The sequence below is a fragment of the Zalophus californianus genome, chromosome 13 (assembly GCF_009762305.2).
Source record: "Zalophus californianus isolate mZalCal1 chromosome 13, mZalCal1.pri.v2, whole genome shotgun sequence".
Classification (NCBI taxonomy): Eukaryota; Metazoa; Chordata; class Mammalia; order Carnivora; family Otariidae; genus Zalophus; species Zalophus californianus.
Window position 1 is genome coordinate 14,152,653 of NC_045607.1, and position 16,456 is coordinate 14,169,108.

The 16,456-nt window shown below is 48.3% G+C and overlaps 1 protein-coding gene across 1 annotated transcript in view; it reads left to right on the forward strand.

The window, feature by feature from the left end:
* Positions 1–16,456, forward strand: part of CDK5RAP2 (CDK5 regulatory subunit associated protein 2) — a 176,367-nt gene that overhangs the window by 79,654 nt on the left and 80,257 nt on the right. Inside the window, 4 exon segments of the mRNA XM_035723765.1 lie at positions 6,047–6,144; positions 10,553–10,683; positions 12,135–12,244; positions 14,346–14,474. Coding sequence (XP_035579658.1) covers positions 6,047–6,144; positions 10,553–10,683; positions 12,135–12,244; positions 14,346–14,474 — 468 coding nt within the window.

Here is a 16,456-nt window from a genome sequence, read left to right on the forward strand (position 1 = left end):
AGGATGGCTCAGGGGTCATTCTGCGGCTGGTGCCGTGTGGTAGCCAGTACTAGCCATCGCACTGTGGACCAGCTCGGCGTTGGCCCCGGTCTGGAGGGCATTGGTGGCTGGCAGTGGGGACTTTTTCTTAATTCTGACCATTCATGGACTTGCATTTGGCCATTTCTCTTGAATAAAAGTGTCAGCATAGAGTAGTGGAACCCCTGGGCTGGGCCGGAAGCGGGGAGGCCAGGATATTTCTCTTGGTTCTGTTACCACCTGGGGGATGTCGAGCATGTCCAATAACTAAATCTCAGGGGGCTAATATTTTGTGAGTCAAGCTTCCATATAGTTACTTGATTTTGACCAAATTTAATTGGGTGTTAAGATGCACACCAACCTGGCGGCGCCTTGGTGGCTCAGTCAGTTAAGCGTCCAACTCTTGGTTTTGGCTCAGGTCATGATCTCAGGGTCTTGAGATTGAGCCCCCACATGGGGCTCCATGCTCAGCATGGAGTATGCTTGAGATTCTCTCCCTCTCCCTCCATTCTGCCCCTCCCCTGCTCACACTCTCTCTAATAAATAAATAAAATCTTAAAAAAAAAAAAATCTGTAATAAGGCACAGTTCAGTGTTTTGAAACAAGATATCAGCCTGTCAGGGTGTTTTTAGATGGACAGTTCCTCACTGATGTGAATGCATTTTGTCAGACTTTGCTATTTTGAATCCTGTTTTGGTCATATAAAATGTGTCGAAATGTTGAAGGAAATGTTTATAGATTTATTGAACAGGCTGAGTGTTTTACAGTTTAATTTCACAAGTTTGATCAGCTACCACTTTTTTGGTTTCTTGCGCTGGGCGCTGTCTGCACTTCACAGAACCGCACGTAAAAAGTCCTATCATTTTCGGTTACATTTAGATCCTGGTGATGTTTCAATTACTGTGCAAAATGCCCTAGTATTTTAGCAAAGGCTTTAATTCTGTTCTGCAAGACTAATTGCAAATTGTGGATAAAGAATTATAAATGATCATTTTGGAATTATAAATTTCTAGGTGCCCGTCTACACAGTCCTAACTGTTGCAGCCTATGGTTTTCTTCCCCTCAAGAAAGGTGTGCTGTAGTTTTTTCTCCGTAGAAAACGTGGATTTCCCCTGCTGTGCCCTTGGCCACTTCGTGTTGATTTAGGGTTTATCCTCTGCCCATTTCTACAAAGAACTTGAGGCTGTGATGAGGTCTCCACGGACTCGGGGCAGTCTTTTTTGCCTCTAATAACTGTGTGATCCTGAGAATTAATGCTGGATGATCAGGGAATTGAAGAACAGGGAGGAAAGCACACTGACCGTATTTAACTTGCTGCAGCCAGAGATTTATAGCCTGGCTATTGACATGGAGGGACATCACTGCTGAATTTCCCGAGTATTAAAATAAATGTCTTTGTTGCTGAGCTGTGACATAGCTACCAAAGTAGACACCATCCATCTACCAGGCCACTAAATTGCCCTGCTTACCAAGAAGTGAGCCATTAAGCTTTCTCTTTACATATCTGCTACGTCTTCAGGTTGTGGTCTGCGTATTACATGTGTTTCCTTCAAGTCATTACGGAAACGATGCAGAGTAGGGAATGGGCTCTGGATTTGGTGTTGGAATGTCAGTTCTTCTTCTTTCTAGCTCTCTGACCTTGGGCAGGTCACTTAATCTCTCTGAAACCCACCTTCCTGATCTGTAGATGGGGGAATTGCATGCTTACCTCCTGATAGGATTGGAAATAATCCGATGCATTAGTTATTAGTTAAGACTCTGCTGGGTGTAAGCTGTAGGATCCAACATTGAGTAGTGTGGTCACAGCGACAATGGTGAGAGGGAGTATTTATTGGGAGTGTGCTGGGGGCTCTCCCAGGTGCCTGGGGAGAGCTGAGTAGCCATGTCTCAGGGTGAAACTGTGGCAGCCCTGTGGACAGCAGAAGTCTTAGACTCTGGGACTCTGTGTTTGATGCGATGCACACCCAGCATCCCAGACTTCTGGTTTCTCAGTTGAAATCTCTGAATCTGGAGAGAGAATCGTACTGGTTTAGTGTGAGTCCCGGGGGCTGGCTCACTGAGAGAGTGGTCTTCCAGTGTCTTTCCCATGTTTTAGGAACAGTTTTCAGATGAGACAGGGGAATGGTGGTGAGCTGGATGGTCACACCAAGGGCCATGGAGAACAAACTACAGAGTCAGACTCAAGTAGTTGTAAGGCGGTCGTGGTCTTCTTTGGGATGAGAGCCCCCTGTCTGGGTTGTTTCTTGTTTGGAGGGGCAGCAGAGGGGTTTGGGGGTGGCTTGTTCCTGCTGAGCAGGTGCTTCTTGTCACTCCCCTCGGGGAAGCCTGGCCCACTGCCTCTAGGCCGAGGAGATCTACTGGTTTGTCAGCTCTGCTGAGGGAGCCAAATGACTTCATTCTAATGGGGCATGATTCAACGCAGGGGAATAGGTGATTGATGAAATGGGACCCAAATGGCTCTGAAGAGTTCATTTATTTAACATGGGTGAGCTATTTGCTTCTAGGAAGACGTTGACTCACTCTGACTTCCATTATGCAAAATAGCCACGGGAATCTCTGTTCTTAAGTTTCACGTTGGTCCCTGTGTTTTCCTCTTACCAATTTAATCATTGGGTCAGCAAGTGTCTGTGGCAGCATTTGGTCTGCACCAGGTACTGTGCCTGGCTTGGAACTTGGCTGCCCGGAAGGGGCCCACGGACCTGTCAGCGGGTGGTCGGTACACTAGCTCTGGGTGAGAGTGAACCAGAGTGCCCTGGGGGCCAGAAGAGAGCATTTCTCTCAGTCAAGGAAGGCTTCCTGGTGAGAATTTGGCCTAAGCAGATCCTATAAAGTGCTGGGAGTGTGTCAGTGGAGAGGGGTGAATGATGGTCTGTGCAGAGGGGGAGGAGTTCCCCCCTGGAGCGCAGATGGAGGGGTTCCTTCGTTCCACTGAGAAGGAAGAGCGGGGAGAAAGGAAGTGCAGGTGTGGTCAACTGGCAGGTGGAGGGTCGGGGCTTAGGAGAGCAGGTTTAGAAGGGCCGCCAGCAAGAAGGGTAGAAGGGGGCGGAGCCAGGCCTCCAGGCCCTGGCCTTGCAGGGCAGTCCTCTGGGGCCCGGCTCACCGCCATCCAGTTAAGATACAGGGGCCGTGGAGTCAGGATTGTTTCACTGGGCACACGCATTCCACACCTGGAGTCTACTCCATCCAGCAGAAGTCCGTATTTACCCGTTTTCTTTTCCTAGCCCTTCTTGGCTGGCTTTGAAGTTACATACCGAAGCACGAATTCTGACTGCCACTTATTAGCTGGATGGACTCAAATATTCTTTTCTCAGAGAATCAGTTTCTTCATCTGAAAAATGGGAAGATTGATACACCTCCCTGGTTTCATTTAGAAATATGTGTAAAGCTCCTTAGCGGAGCCCCAGGACATAGGAATAGAAGTTATGGCTGACATTTACCAAGTGTTTACTTTGTGCCAGGCATCACTGTGAGAACTTTGTATAGATTAACTCATTAAATCTCCACAACCCTCTGAGCCATGTAGACTCATTACTTTCATATATAGGAACGAATATTGAAACAGAGAGAGGTTGAGGAACTTGCTCAAGGTCACACAGTGAGGTTGCACACTCTTAACCATCACTGCCCTTCATGGTAGGTGCTCAAGAAGCAATAGGCTTTTTTATTTTCTTCAATGCTTTTGGCTGCCTTTTACTTGGTTGATAGTGACAGTGTGACCCTGCCAAGCATCCCAGTGCTTTGCATCCACTATGGACCATTGATGGATGGACTGAAGAGCACGGGCCTCAGAGCCTGGGTGCCTGGGTCCACACTCTGCCTCTCCCCCTGACCTTGGGCCTGCTGGTGGCCTTCTGTGCCACAGTTCCCTCTTCACGGAAATGAGGCGAGGGGTAACACCCAGGCTCATTGGGTTGTTGTGCGGACTCGACATGAAAAAGCCCGGGGAGCACTGAGCATGGCGGCTGACATTGTCTTGTTATCCTGTTAAATTCTTCCCCGGGCTCTTCTCTGGGACGCTCTGTCGACACACATGGTGTGTACAGGTGGGTGCTGAGAGAGTTCCACATGACACCGTCACTGTGCACGAGAGGCATATGGGAGCTCCTTGTGCCAGTGACATGTGGCGTGATTTACAAAAGGGCCTGACATTTCTAGCAGTCTGGGTAACTAACTTATCATGACCAGACTGGTGGTTTAGCATTTGCAACCCTTCCCCCTAGCAGGTGGTGCCTCTGCCTTGTTTTGTTCCGGGCTAGAAGCATAGCAGTGTTCCTGCAGGTCAGGGGCTCATGACCTTTTCTTGCCCTCTGCATCCCTGCCATAGTCTGATGAAGCCAGGGATCTCTTCCCTGAAAAAGGATTTAAATGCATAAAATATGTGCACGGGATTGTAAAGGAAACCAGTTACTTTGAAATTCGGTCATCAGAATATTTAAAAATATGCTCTGGAAGTGGTGCTTCTTTATTAATGCGTTCAACAACAAGATTGCATGTTAGGTTTAGTGACTGCGACTGCTATAGTTTTGAAATAGTGATAAGAATAAATATTTTAAGATACTTGAGATACCTGTAACATACACAAAGTAACTGTTTCTTTTGATGACCGGGTCACAGGAAAACACGGACCCTGCTCTAGCAGCAGTGGTATTCCTGCAGTTTCCGTGGGGTTAAGAACCCCCCCCTAGGTGGTATCGTAACTTCAGGACAAAGCCTAGGTCAGCGTGAACTACAAGGGCTGCTCGCAGTGCCCGACTACCCGTACTGTCTCCCTCCAACATTCAGGGAGCATTGGTCCATGGAGGACACTGTGCCAGATATTCTGCAAGTTAACTCTTGATTTTCACGTTCTTTTCTTATTTTGAAATAATGTCAAATTTAGAGGCACGTTTCAAGAATCAAGGATTTTACTTTTCCCAAGACATCTGAGAGTAAGTCGCCCACGTGAAGCCCTGTCACCTCTGAATACTTTAGAGTGTACTTCCTAGTAGCAGGGACACTGTCCTGCGCAACCCAGCACAGCCATCAGGAGCGGGGAATTAGCAGACTCTTCACTATCTGCTGCCCCTCAGCCTCGCTGGTGTTCCACTGCTTGTCCCACAAAGCCCCTCGTAGCCAAAGGACCCAGTTCAGGGTCACACGTTGCTTGCTCTGTCTTGATTCTTTAGTCTTCAGTCTGGAAAAGTTTCTCAGTCTTCCCTTGACTTTCATGCCCTTCATACTTTGGAAGTGTCCAAGCCACCTGTCGTCGTGTCCTTCAGTTGGGGTTTGTCTGATACTGCCTGGTTGATTGGGTTCAGGGAGGTGTCTTTGGCAGAAATGTCCTCTCGTTGTGTCCTGTCTGAGGGTACACGGCTTAGATTTGTCTCCTTGCTGGCCATGCTGACTTTGATAACTTTATGAAGGTCGTGTCCGCTAGGTGTCTTGACTCCACGGTTCCAGTTTTTCCCTGTCATTAATAAGTATTTTGAGGTGTGTTGAGTCTATGTAAATATCCTGATGTTCTTCAGACTTTTACCCTCTGGTTTTAGCTAGTCACCTCAGGTCACATGGCTGGTAAGTAGCAGAGATCCATCTCAGCTCCCTTGGTCATCATTCTGTTTGGGACGCCTTTAGAGCGTGGCTCAGTTGACCTTTTCTATTTCAGTGTAAGTCCCTTGTCCCTAATACCAGGTTTGGGTTGATGAACTTGTCTTTGGAGCAAGCACAGGTGTGGAAAGGCACTGTTTGTAGTGTTGAGAAAGCGATGACCAGCAGCTCTGAGGCTGTGTGGGGCAGCAACAATGCTCCTTCTATAGCTGCTGTTCAGTCTTGGAAGCGCCGCTCTCAGCTTTGTTCCGAGGGCCATGGTGACAGTCATTCCCCCACTCCTCCTGCAGGTGGTGCTCTCTGACTGTGGCCTGAGCCAGGGCCTGGCACCCGGGATCTCCTCCGTCTGGATTTATAAACTACCCACATATGTTTGCATAATATCAGGATGTACTCTTTTGAAATTCTTCCCTTCATGTCAGATACCCATTGTCATTTCCAGGAAAAGCAGCAATTAGACTATGAAGAGCTGATTCAGGTCTTAAAGAAGGAGCAGGACATCTATACTCATCTGGTAAAATCTCTGCAGGACCCAGACAGGTAAGGTCACTGTTTGGACTTCATACACATACGCAGACACATGTATTTTGAATAAATATGGTTGGTGTCTGAGGCCGCAAAGCCTTCCCCGTTTGCTTAGGAAGCTTAAAGTGCTTGGATGATGGTTGCCCTACTGAAATCACATACCCATATTTTATATCAAGAATTGTCTGATTTGGGGCACCTGGGTGGCTCAGTTGGTTGAACATCTGACTCTTGATTTTGGCTCAGGTCATGATCTCAGGGTCATGAGACTGAGCCCCATGTCAGGCTCCACGCTCAGTGCAGAGTCTGTTTGAGATTCTCTCTCTCCCTCTCCCACTGCCCCTCCCCCCAGGCACTTTCTCTCTTTCTCTCAAATAAATAAATCTTTCAAAAAGAGAATTGTCTAATTTTTGGATTGTTTGATTTTTTTATTCTAATGAACATAGGATAAAAATAGTGTAATAATAATTACTCGTTTTTATTGTACTTTATCACAGATGTAGAAGGTGCTTCCATGTGTATTATCTCATACGATCCTCATAGCTGTTCTGTGAGGTAATATTGTTAACCCTGTGTTCCATGAGGCCATGGACACTGAGAGAGGTTAGGTGACTTGTCCAAAGTTACACAGGTGGTGAGTGACCACACACAGGGACTCAACCAAGCTTCTGTGTCCTGGAGTGATTTGCCTCTTTATAGGATTGCTGAGATGATCTGGTGCTAGTGAGGTGTGGTGATGAGAGCCTGCTGTAGGCGCGTGGTCTTGCTCTATCCTAGCTCTGTGTCTACAGGCAAGTGGGCCCCTCTGGGCCTCTGTTTGCCAGTGCAGACTTGGTCTAAGTGATTTCTCACATTACGACCTCCTCTGTCTACACACGGGCTAGTTACAGGTGAAAGGATACAGGGTCTGGGGTTCATTTCAAAACCGTACAGAAGCAGAGGAAGTGGGTGGGGATACTGATGGAACAGGAGTGGTCAGGGCTGGGGTGTGGATAGATGGGGAGGGGCTCGTGTATGAGCTTGTCTTCATTTGTATATGTTTACAAATTTCCAGAGTAAAAAGTTAAAATATCCCCCCTCGCTGCTTCTTCTCTGAAGTCTTTCACTCCGGGGGATGGTCTTCACTGTTGCAGGCTGCATGCCCTCCTGCCTCTGCCTTCGCATGGGCCCCCACACCCTACCATTGTCTCCCAGAGGCCCTTGAGAATTCGTCTGGAGGGCTGCCCTTGTGAGGAGACTGTCGTTGCTGTTTGTCTGCCCTCACAGCTGCCCCGGCCACCCTTTGGGCGCTTGTCTGTAACCAGTCTGCCCCTCGTCGGGGCCGCACGCTGTCTCCTCAGCAGCTCCCATTTCCCAGCGCCTGTCGCCGTGGCTGGGGTGGAGTGGGCACATGGGATGTGTTGAGTGGATGAGGACCCCCCCCCCAACACCCGTGTCCAGTCTTCTGAGATAGGAGACCATTTTCAGATTTGTTGATCTGAAGTGAGTTTAGAGAAAACAGAAGCATGCTGATGAAATTCTGGGAGTAGGCATCACTCTCTAAAAATGAGCCTTTTCCAGAAGCCCTGGCTGCTCGGCATTTCTGCTCGGGGAGGGGCGAGTGAAGCTGGGAACTGGGGTGGGGGTGGGGACGGGCCAAGTCCCAGGCAGCTCCTCTGGGTCCTGTGCTGTGTGGGATGCTTCACAGCATCTCAGCTTTTACTCCTGCTTCCAGAAGCGCCCTCCCCTGCCCCGCATGACGGCCAGCAGTGTCTCCAGATAGTGCCACATATCTCTCGGGAGGTTAGATTGTCCCCAGATGGGAATCACTGCTGTAACTCAGGAGAATCAGAAAGTTTGGCTTACAAACATCCTCTTTTGTTTGGGAGGCGCTCGGATATGTGGGAGGAGGGAAGTAATGCCCGTTGAGTGTCTCGTGTGTGTTTGGCTTTATGCGAAACTCTTACCCAATGCTGGAAACGGTCCTGAAGGGAAGGTTTTATCCCCATTCCACAGATGAGGAAGGCAGGTGGGACTCTGGCAGTTTAACCGACCTGCCCGAGGTCTGCAGCGGGGCCGGCAGCGGGGCCGTGTGGAGTGCTGCTCTGTCTCATCTCGGCCACCCTCTCCTCCTGCCACCCTGCAGGAGGAGGACCGCACGAGGCCCTGGAGTTAGGAAAACATAAAGGACCGGCGCGGGGCAGTGGCTGTGTACTTTTCACCCTGTCAGAAAACGGAAGAGGGAGTGAAGCAGTCCGCGTTCCTCAGCCCTGATCGCAGCAGCTTGGCTGCAGCAGTCTCCTTTCTCCCCCTGCTTAAGTGTCTCTGCAGCACGACTGCATCCCGGCGCGTGCTCTGACACCTCTGTGAGGTTATCCATCAGCCTTACAAATGGACCATTATGATTGTCTCAAAATGGAACTAGGTACAGGTTGCTGGTGGGGCCCCTTCCCTGGCAAGAAGACTGCTTCACAATGAACCGTTGTCAAAGCGGCGAGCATAGAAGATTAGACATAATGGTTTATTTTCCTTCCGATATATGTGGATTTATCTGTGCAGTTCAATGCATGGAGCTGGAAGAAATCTCTGAAGGAAGAGTGGGGCTCGAGTCAGTAGCACAGACATTTGGAGCAGTAGCTCCTAGCCATTTTGGGGCTCTGGACCCCTTTTGAAGAATCTGATGAAAGCTAATGGGCCCTCTCTTTAGAATCATCAACATATTCTTAAATTTTTGCACATAGTCTCAAGGTGTTGATGGACCCTCTTAGGGAACTATAGGTCAGACACTGGACAGGGAGTGATGTATTTCTCAGGATTTAAAAAAGGAGGCTTTCTGATTTGTTAATGTGTTTTGCTGATCTTGAAAAATGTTCATATACTTTAACCCAGTAATTGCACTGCTGGGAATTGGGCTTAAGAAATGAACCTGAATGTGAAAGGCTTTAGGCACAGAGATGTTCAGGGAAACATCATTTGTGTTATACAGATGTTGGCTGGGGTCTCTGTTCCTCTGAGAGCTGGGTGCACTCAGGTCAGATCCCTGCCAGGTGCCACATCAGGAGGAAGCCAGAGCCCATCTGGTGGGTCTGTGCTGCCCAAATCAGTAGCCACTAACCAGGGGACTATCGACATTGGAACGAAGAAAAATTATCCATTCAGTTCCTCAGTATGTTAGCTGCATTTCAACTGCTCAGTAGGCACATTTAGCTAGTGGCTACTGTATTAGGGCATATACAGAGTACTTCTAACTTCCAGAAAGTTCTGTTGAACAGCACCCCGGGATTCCTGCAGATTCTGGGAGGTGTGCATTTTCATGGCCTTTTCTGAATTCTGGGTTGCTGGTCTCACGCAGACTCTGTGCAGGTTACACTGTGTCACACTGACCCAGATGTGAGACTTGGCACACCCCACCCTGAATACAAATCCATCACACTCTGTGTTTGTGAATGGGGCTGACCTATAAAAGCAGAGTTCTGTTGGCCCCTAAATTGGTCCCTTCCTCCCTCCTATTATCAACTCCCTCTCTTTCTTTTCTTTTTTCACTTCCTTCCTGCCCCTCAGTTTCACCCCCAGTACCATGTCTTTCAGGAGTGACACGTTCACTCTTCTCCCTCGTCTCCTCTTTTGAAGCTTGGTGCCAGGTGACACTGAGGCTCTGGAGAGCCTCCCCTTCCACACCCAAGTCCTTGCAAGGCATTACTCCGAACAGAGAAACAATCTGGGGAATGACATGATTTCTCCCTATTTACACCTGTAGCAAAAACTTGGAAATGACCCAGATGTCCACTAGTAAGAGGATGAGTTCAAGTAAACGGTGGGACATTCACCTGATTAATATTACGTAGTCATTGAAAATGATGCTTGTAAATAATTTCCAAAAATGTAAGGAAATATTTAAGTGAGGAACACACAATTCAGTGTCATACGTCAAGTATTATTTTCACCTTGTAAAAATACTCCGGGAAGAAGAATGGGGAGGAAATGCAGTCTGGAGGCGCCTGGCTGGCTCAGGCAGTAGAGTGTGCGACTCTTGATCTTGGGGTTGTGAGTTCGAGTCCCACGTTGGGTAGAGAGATTAATTAAAAGTACATAAAGTCTTAAAAAAAAACAAAAAGGCATGCAGCCTGCCCCGTGTTAATTGGTAGTGGGATCCTGGTAGTTCTTGTTTTCTTATGCTTTTGTATTTTAGATTTCCCATAAATGTATTTACTTGTATAACCAGAAAAAAACCCACTGATGACCTAATAATCAAGGGGAGTCTGGCTGGCTTTTGTATCTTAAAGCACAAATAGGTCTGTTTAAAAATGGCTGGTGTCTTCGGGTGACGTATGGATGTGTTGAGTCACCATATTTATTCTACACCCGAAGCTGATATTACCTTGCATGTTACCTAACTAGAATTTAAATAAAAACTTAAATTTTCCGGGGTCTTCGTTTTACCAAGTATCAACAGCCTGCAGGCTGAGTTAAACGGCATTTTCGCTCTGCGGAAGCAGCTGGAGCAGGACGTGCTCTCCTATCGGAATTTGCAAAAGACCCTGGAGGAGCAGATCAGTGAAATTCGGAGGCGGGAAGGTGCGTGCTCTCTTGTATGTGTTTCTCTCTGGTTTTCCCGTTGTGGGGGTCTTGGCTGAACTTCAAGAGAGTCTTAAAACTCTAGTACGGGGTGAGGAGCCCACAGGATTTCATCTGGGTTCCTCTTTTTTTGTGGTGACCGTGTTAATGTTGGCCCTGCCAGTCTGTGTGTGTCTGGCTTTGGCCGTCATGCAAGGGGTCAGCGTGTTGTGTCTGTTTGCCTAGCGGGACACCCACTGCAGAGTCTGGACCACACAGACACGTGCCGCTGAGATTGCTGTTTCGTGGTGAAACTTTGCTCTTAGCAAAGAGCACGCACCACAAGTGGATTCCTTAGGGAGGGCTACAGGTGAGGGGCCTGTGGTCCTAGCATTGCTGTGCTCAACACAGCAACACTTGGCCCTCTCCCTTACTAGAACCTGAGCCCCTGCAAGTCTGCACCAGTATCCTTTTGCTTTCTGTCTCGAGCCTGGCACCTGGCACATGTGGGTACAAGAATTTGGTACTAGCAGTGGTAGGCTTGACATTTCTGGAGCACCTGCTGTGTACAAGGCACAGGACCAGGCACTTCATTTCTCATCTCTCTGGTCCTGACAGTCACCCTATTGGCCGGCGTCAGTGTTGACTTCATTTTACAAATGAAGAAACTGGGGCTCCGGTTGGGGGTGGGGGTTGATTTACCCATGTTCGAGCCAGGATATCTTCCTTTGAAGTGTAGCTCTTTCTAGTACTTTCGGTATATCAGTTCTTATCCCCAGATTGTTAAATGAGGTCGTGTTTGTAGACGTGCGTCATTCAGTAAATAGTCTGCCCTTCCTCTGTGCCTTCCCTCCCTATTGGGATGTGACCTTTGGCGCAGAGGCAACAGACCTTTATGCAGGTGACCAGAGATTCTCTTATCTTAGATCTAGCAGCGAATTTCTGCACTTGCTGTGCTCATGACCACAGCGGGCTCTGGGGCCAGTAAAAAATACATCAGGCACCTTTATTTCCCTGGAGCGCTACCCTTGAGGGTCATGTCTTAATTTTCCTGTATTCTCACCTAAACAGAATCACTCCCTCATTTAAACTGAAATCACCATTCGCTGGTGCCACTCAGAGTGGTCTCTAGGTACAACACTTGATATGCAAATTATAATTCAGAATAGGCCACCGTGAAAGCCTGCAGCCCATGATGAAACCATACGTTGAGATACCAGCCTATAGAGAAAGAGGGAAAAAGTAATTTTCCCTCTTTCTCTACAGGCTGGTACATTCAAGAGGTGGTACATTCAACTCCCTATTTGTACTTATTCCCCCTTGTAGCGACCCCCCCACTCCTGCCCCACAGTTCTCCCAGTTCAAATTGCCTTATATGGATTATACTAGGATTGGGCTTGGAAGGGTCTATTTCTGATACTCTTTTTCTCCTCCCCGCTCACCGACCCCCCTCTTTTTTTTTTTTTTTGCAGAAGAACCATTTTCATTTTATAGTGATCAAACATCTTATCTCAGTATTTGCCTTGAAGAGCCCAATCGGTTTCAAGTGGAACATTTTTCTCAAGAAGAACTTAAGGAAAAGGTATTGACCTGTTAACTTTCAGTCCTTTGTTGGTTATTTGTTGTCTCTTGGGTTCCTGATCTGACGTGTAAGAATCTGGAAGCCCCTTTCCTCTCCTTTTTTCCTTCTCTCCCTTCCTGTCTTTGCTCTTTGTTCCTTCTGTGTTTGTTACCTGGTGTGCCCTCCCCCGTGCCTGACACCCTCCTTCTCAGACTGGAGGACCAGCCCATGCTTGATCTCCTCTAGCAGATGCTCTCCAGGCCCTCCCTCAGGTCATTCTCCTCACCTCTTGTACCTAACTGTATTGATGTCATGCTCATACTGATCTCTAATGATTTGGTTATTTGTCTGTATCCCCGCCAGGTTGTGAGCATCTTCAAGTTAGTGATTGTATCTTACTTATTTTTGATTTTCCAGTACCTACCACACACAGTGGGAGTTAATACGTGCTTTCTGGAAGAATAAAGATCCAGATTTGATAAGTAAATCTTTTTTTAAAAACTGGAAACCAGGTTTCTCCGTCTGTAGGTTGTTGATGTGATTAGAGTGGTTTAGTACTTCAAGATCCTGATAACCACTGGTAAGAGTAGGAAGTGTGAGCTCAGAGGAGACTGTGATTTATTATACAGTTATCATATATGTATGACAGATTCAGTTTCTGCCTTGGAATAATTCACATTCTGGTAGAGTGGTCAGATGTGTAAACAGGTGTTTGCAGTGTGGGGTCCAGGGGTTGCTGAAGTAGGTGGATGTGCAGGGGAGAGGTAGCAGAGGAGGAGAGGTTAATTGTTGGGGGTTGGGGGGTGCTCACTTGATCAAAGGCAGCTTTTCAGCAGAAGTGAGGCCTGAAGTGGGTTTTGAAGGATGAATAGGAGTTTGTCTAGGTGGAGGGCCTTCTCTGCAGAGAGAGAGAGAAAGTAGGAGTAAGGTACTACAAGTAAGGAATAGAAAGGAGAATTAAAAATTTCAGTATCTTGGGGAGGAGTGGAGCAAGGAGCATTGAGGTGTCTCAGTTTTTGAAGATGAAGAAAATGGGGATGATGCTAGCAGCTGACAGTACCTCCTGTGGCAATGTCTCAGGGCAGGAAGTAGTTCACGTGGTTGGCACTTAGTGTTTCTAGAATGTTTTGTTCTTCTCACTACAACCTCGACAGTTGGGTCCAGTTTGTCTTCATGTGTTGCTGTACTGGACATCTGCTGTGTGTAGTCAGGGGGAGCTTTCCCACTCTGTTGGAGGGGCTAATGCTCATTCCATTAAGTCTGCAAGATTACTAGCCATTGGGGTTTGAAGCTTGTAGGGAACAAAGGTGGTATCTGCTTAATTGCTGATGTACCTGGTCTAGCAAGACCCAAGCCTTAAGGAGGAGCACTGGACCGGGAGCCCTGGGACCTCAGCTGCAGGCCCGCTCCGCCTTTGTGGAGGCAGCTGCCCTTTCCCACTTGGCAAGGCACTTTGACCGTCATTATACGTCACTTAATTCCCCAGACGTCCCCAGCCGTGGGGCCTTGGGCAGTAAACTTCTTTGTATGTCAGCTCCTCATTGTAAAATAGGAATAGTCATTCTAGCCTGTCCACCTCCTCAGGATTTTTGCAAGGAATGAATGACTAAAGCTTGTGGGAGTATTTTAGTAGCTATAAATTGCTTTGTAATTGAAGATGATTATTATTACTGACATCGCTAGGTAGGTATACAAAGAAGAAGGTCAATGCTCTAAAAGGAGGCTCTGACACAGTCTCAGAAATGTCAGTCTCGGGGGCTTGTCCTCCAGGGGGCCTCAAGTACCAGGCGGAGGTTGTCCTAGCTGTCATTGACGGGGCACGTAGCCTGTGCCAAGGACCTCAGTGCATTGTGACCGTGATCCCGACCAATTCCCACATTGGCCCATGCCACAGATGAGGAGGTGGAGGCTTAGCCCGGGATTGCCTTGGAGGGGATTAGAATACAGGCATGCTGGTGTTGTTTTCACCGCACCCTGAAGACTGGAGTCAGGCTGCCAGATCCTTGGTAATTGTGGTGCTGAGAAGCCTGCTCAGTAGGAAGGTCTGTGTGCAGGGCCTGGGCCCTGGGAAGCCAAGGTCGGCTGGTGGGCAGCCACTTCTCTCTCTGCTCTCATCCCCCAGGTCAGTGACCTGATACAGCTGGTGAAGGAACTGTATACAGACAACCAGTACCTGAAGAAAACCATTTTTGATCTCTCTTCCATGGGTTTCCAGGGAGGTGACAGACTTAAGTCAACAGAACAGTCTGAGGTAAGGAGAAACAGTAGTGTTATGTGCTAACTACAAAATGGTGCCTTCCCCTCGGATGTTTCCAGACTGCATGTATCCTGAGGAGGCCCCTGGTAAAACTCCATTTGCGGGATGTGCTTTCGAGGGCCCTGGTTGGTCAGCAGCCTTCCTCAAAGTTTGGGGTATGTCTGCATGGACACACGGGATATGTTTTGATAGCTTTTGACTCCTGAGTCCTGCCCTGGGATCTGTGCTGCAGATGGCACATCTGGATGAGTGGTTTGGTCTCGGAGGGATCTGGAGAGTTGCCACATCACCCAGGTAATTTGGGTGGTGTAGATGCAGCTTTAATGAATCCATTGAAAAATGAATGAGTAAGAATGAGTAAAACAAATGAGAATTCATCTGCTGAGTTTTGTGCCTCTTCTCACTCTCATGGCCTCGGGACTGGTAGATTTGACCGGATGTGTGTCATCCCTTCCCTCACATACCCGGGAACTCCTGCACTCTGCCTTGTGCAGGGGACGCGGCGGGGAGTTGACAGCCTGTCCGAGCAGAGCCCTTGGGACGCGGGAATTTTCTTCTGGTGGCGTTTGAAAGTCCGAAAGAGCCAGGAAAGGTTAAATCATGGTGTCTCCACGAGGACCACAAAATGGCGTGTAGTTTGCTGGGCTCATGTACTCGCCCACCCAGTTAGCCCTCCCACCCCAGGAGAGACGAGGGAAGCCTCATCTGGCCCAATCCCTTCTGGGTCTGTGCTCGTCTTTGTGGGGTGCGGTCTCCGACTCTCCGTTCTTGGCCCATGTGTACAGCAGGGGGCCCTGAAGTCGTGCCAGTGAGGAAGAGCTTGTTTCCTCCCTTGAGCCATGACTCCCTCATGGGCAGAGCCTGGCCTCGGGCCTCTGTTAGCCTTTCTCAGAGGACTGGAGCTGTTCGCTTACTCCCCAAAAAGGAGGGCCTTTTTGTCCTTGGGTCCTGGGCCCCTCAGGCTTCTCGGTTAGGGTTGTCTTGAATTCAGCCTAGCTTGCCAGGTAAAGGAGGTCTCATTGCCACGTTCTGGGGAAAGATCTGTCAGCCTTAAAGCTGTCTCCTCCCACCCTCAAAGGGGGAGCCGCTCACAGGTATTTATGCTCTGCTCTGGCCATCTGCTGTCTTTGAGAGAGGGAATGTTACTGATCTTGGCCTCCCAGGCTCCAGATAATTTTGGAAACTAAGAATATCTGCAGTCCATTTAGGGAGAAACAAGTCTCTTGGTTTGTTTTCTCCAAGGCAGCATTTTTAATAAGCAGCTTATCCTTCACCTACTTCATTTGAGTCGTAAATGGCGAGTTTGTTCATTTGCCCTTTGAAAAAAATCAGTTAAATGTCCCATGATGTCCTTGGGAGAACAGAGGCTTTTTCCTCTTCCCACTCTGAGATCTTCACACCGGCCAATTCCAATTTGAATCGTTTGTCAGATTGCACTTCAACTTGAAGTTCCCTCTGAATAGCCTTGTCCTGTGTAGCTGTTTCCCTTCTTCCCCCGGAGGGGTGGGAAGGTCCGAAGATCGGCGTGGGAAGGAAGCTGTTCCCACAGTGATCTCGAGCTAAGGGAGGAGAGGTCGCTTGGGTGAGGGTGGGACGGCGAAGAGGGGAGGCTGCTGTGCCCTGGGTGTGCGTGTGGTTCTCCTTTGATGAGGCCGGGGAATGCCCAGGCTGTCCGCAGCCTTTTCTGAACAGCAGGACTTGCAGAGTGGGGGCTGGGCACCGTTCCTGCTCCTGAGAGCCTGTAAATCAGAGAAAGGGAGGGGGGGAAAGCAAATCTATTTTGTATTTTCAAAATTCAGTATTTTTCTCCAGTATTTAATCAGCCCACAGCATTGGGTTAAAGTAGAGAAAAGAAATTACCCCAATCCTGTCACTTTAAAACACACACAGTTAATTTAACATTTTGGAATCCTTCCTTCTCTGTGTATATAAACATGTGCAGGCCCACAATGCACTTACGGTTTTGTTTCCTGTTT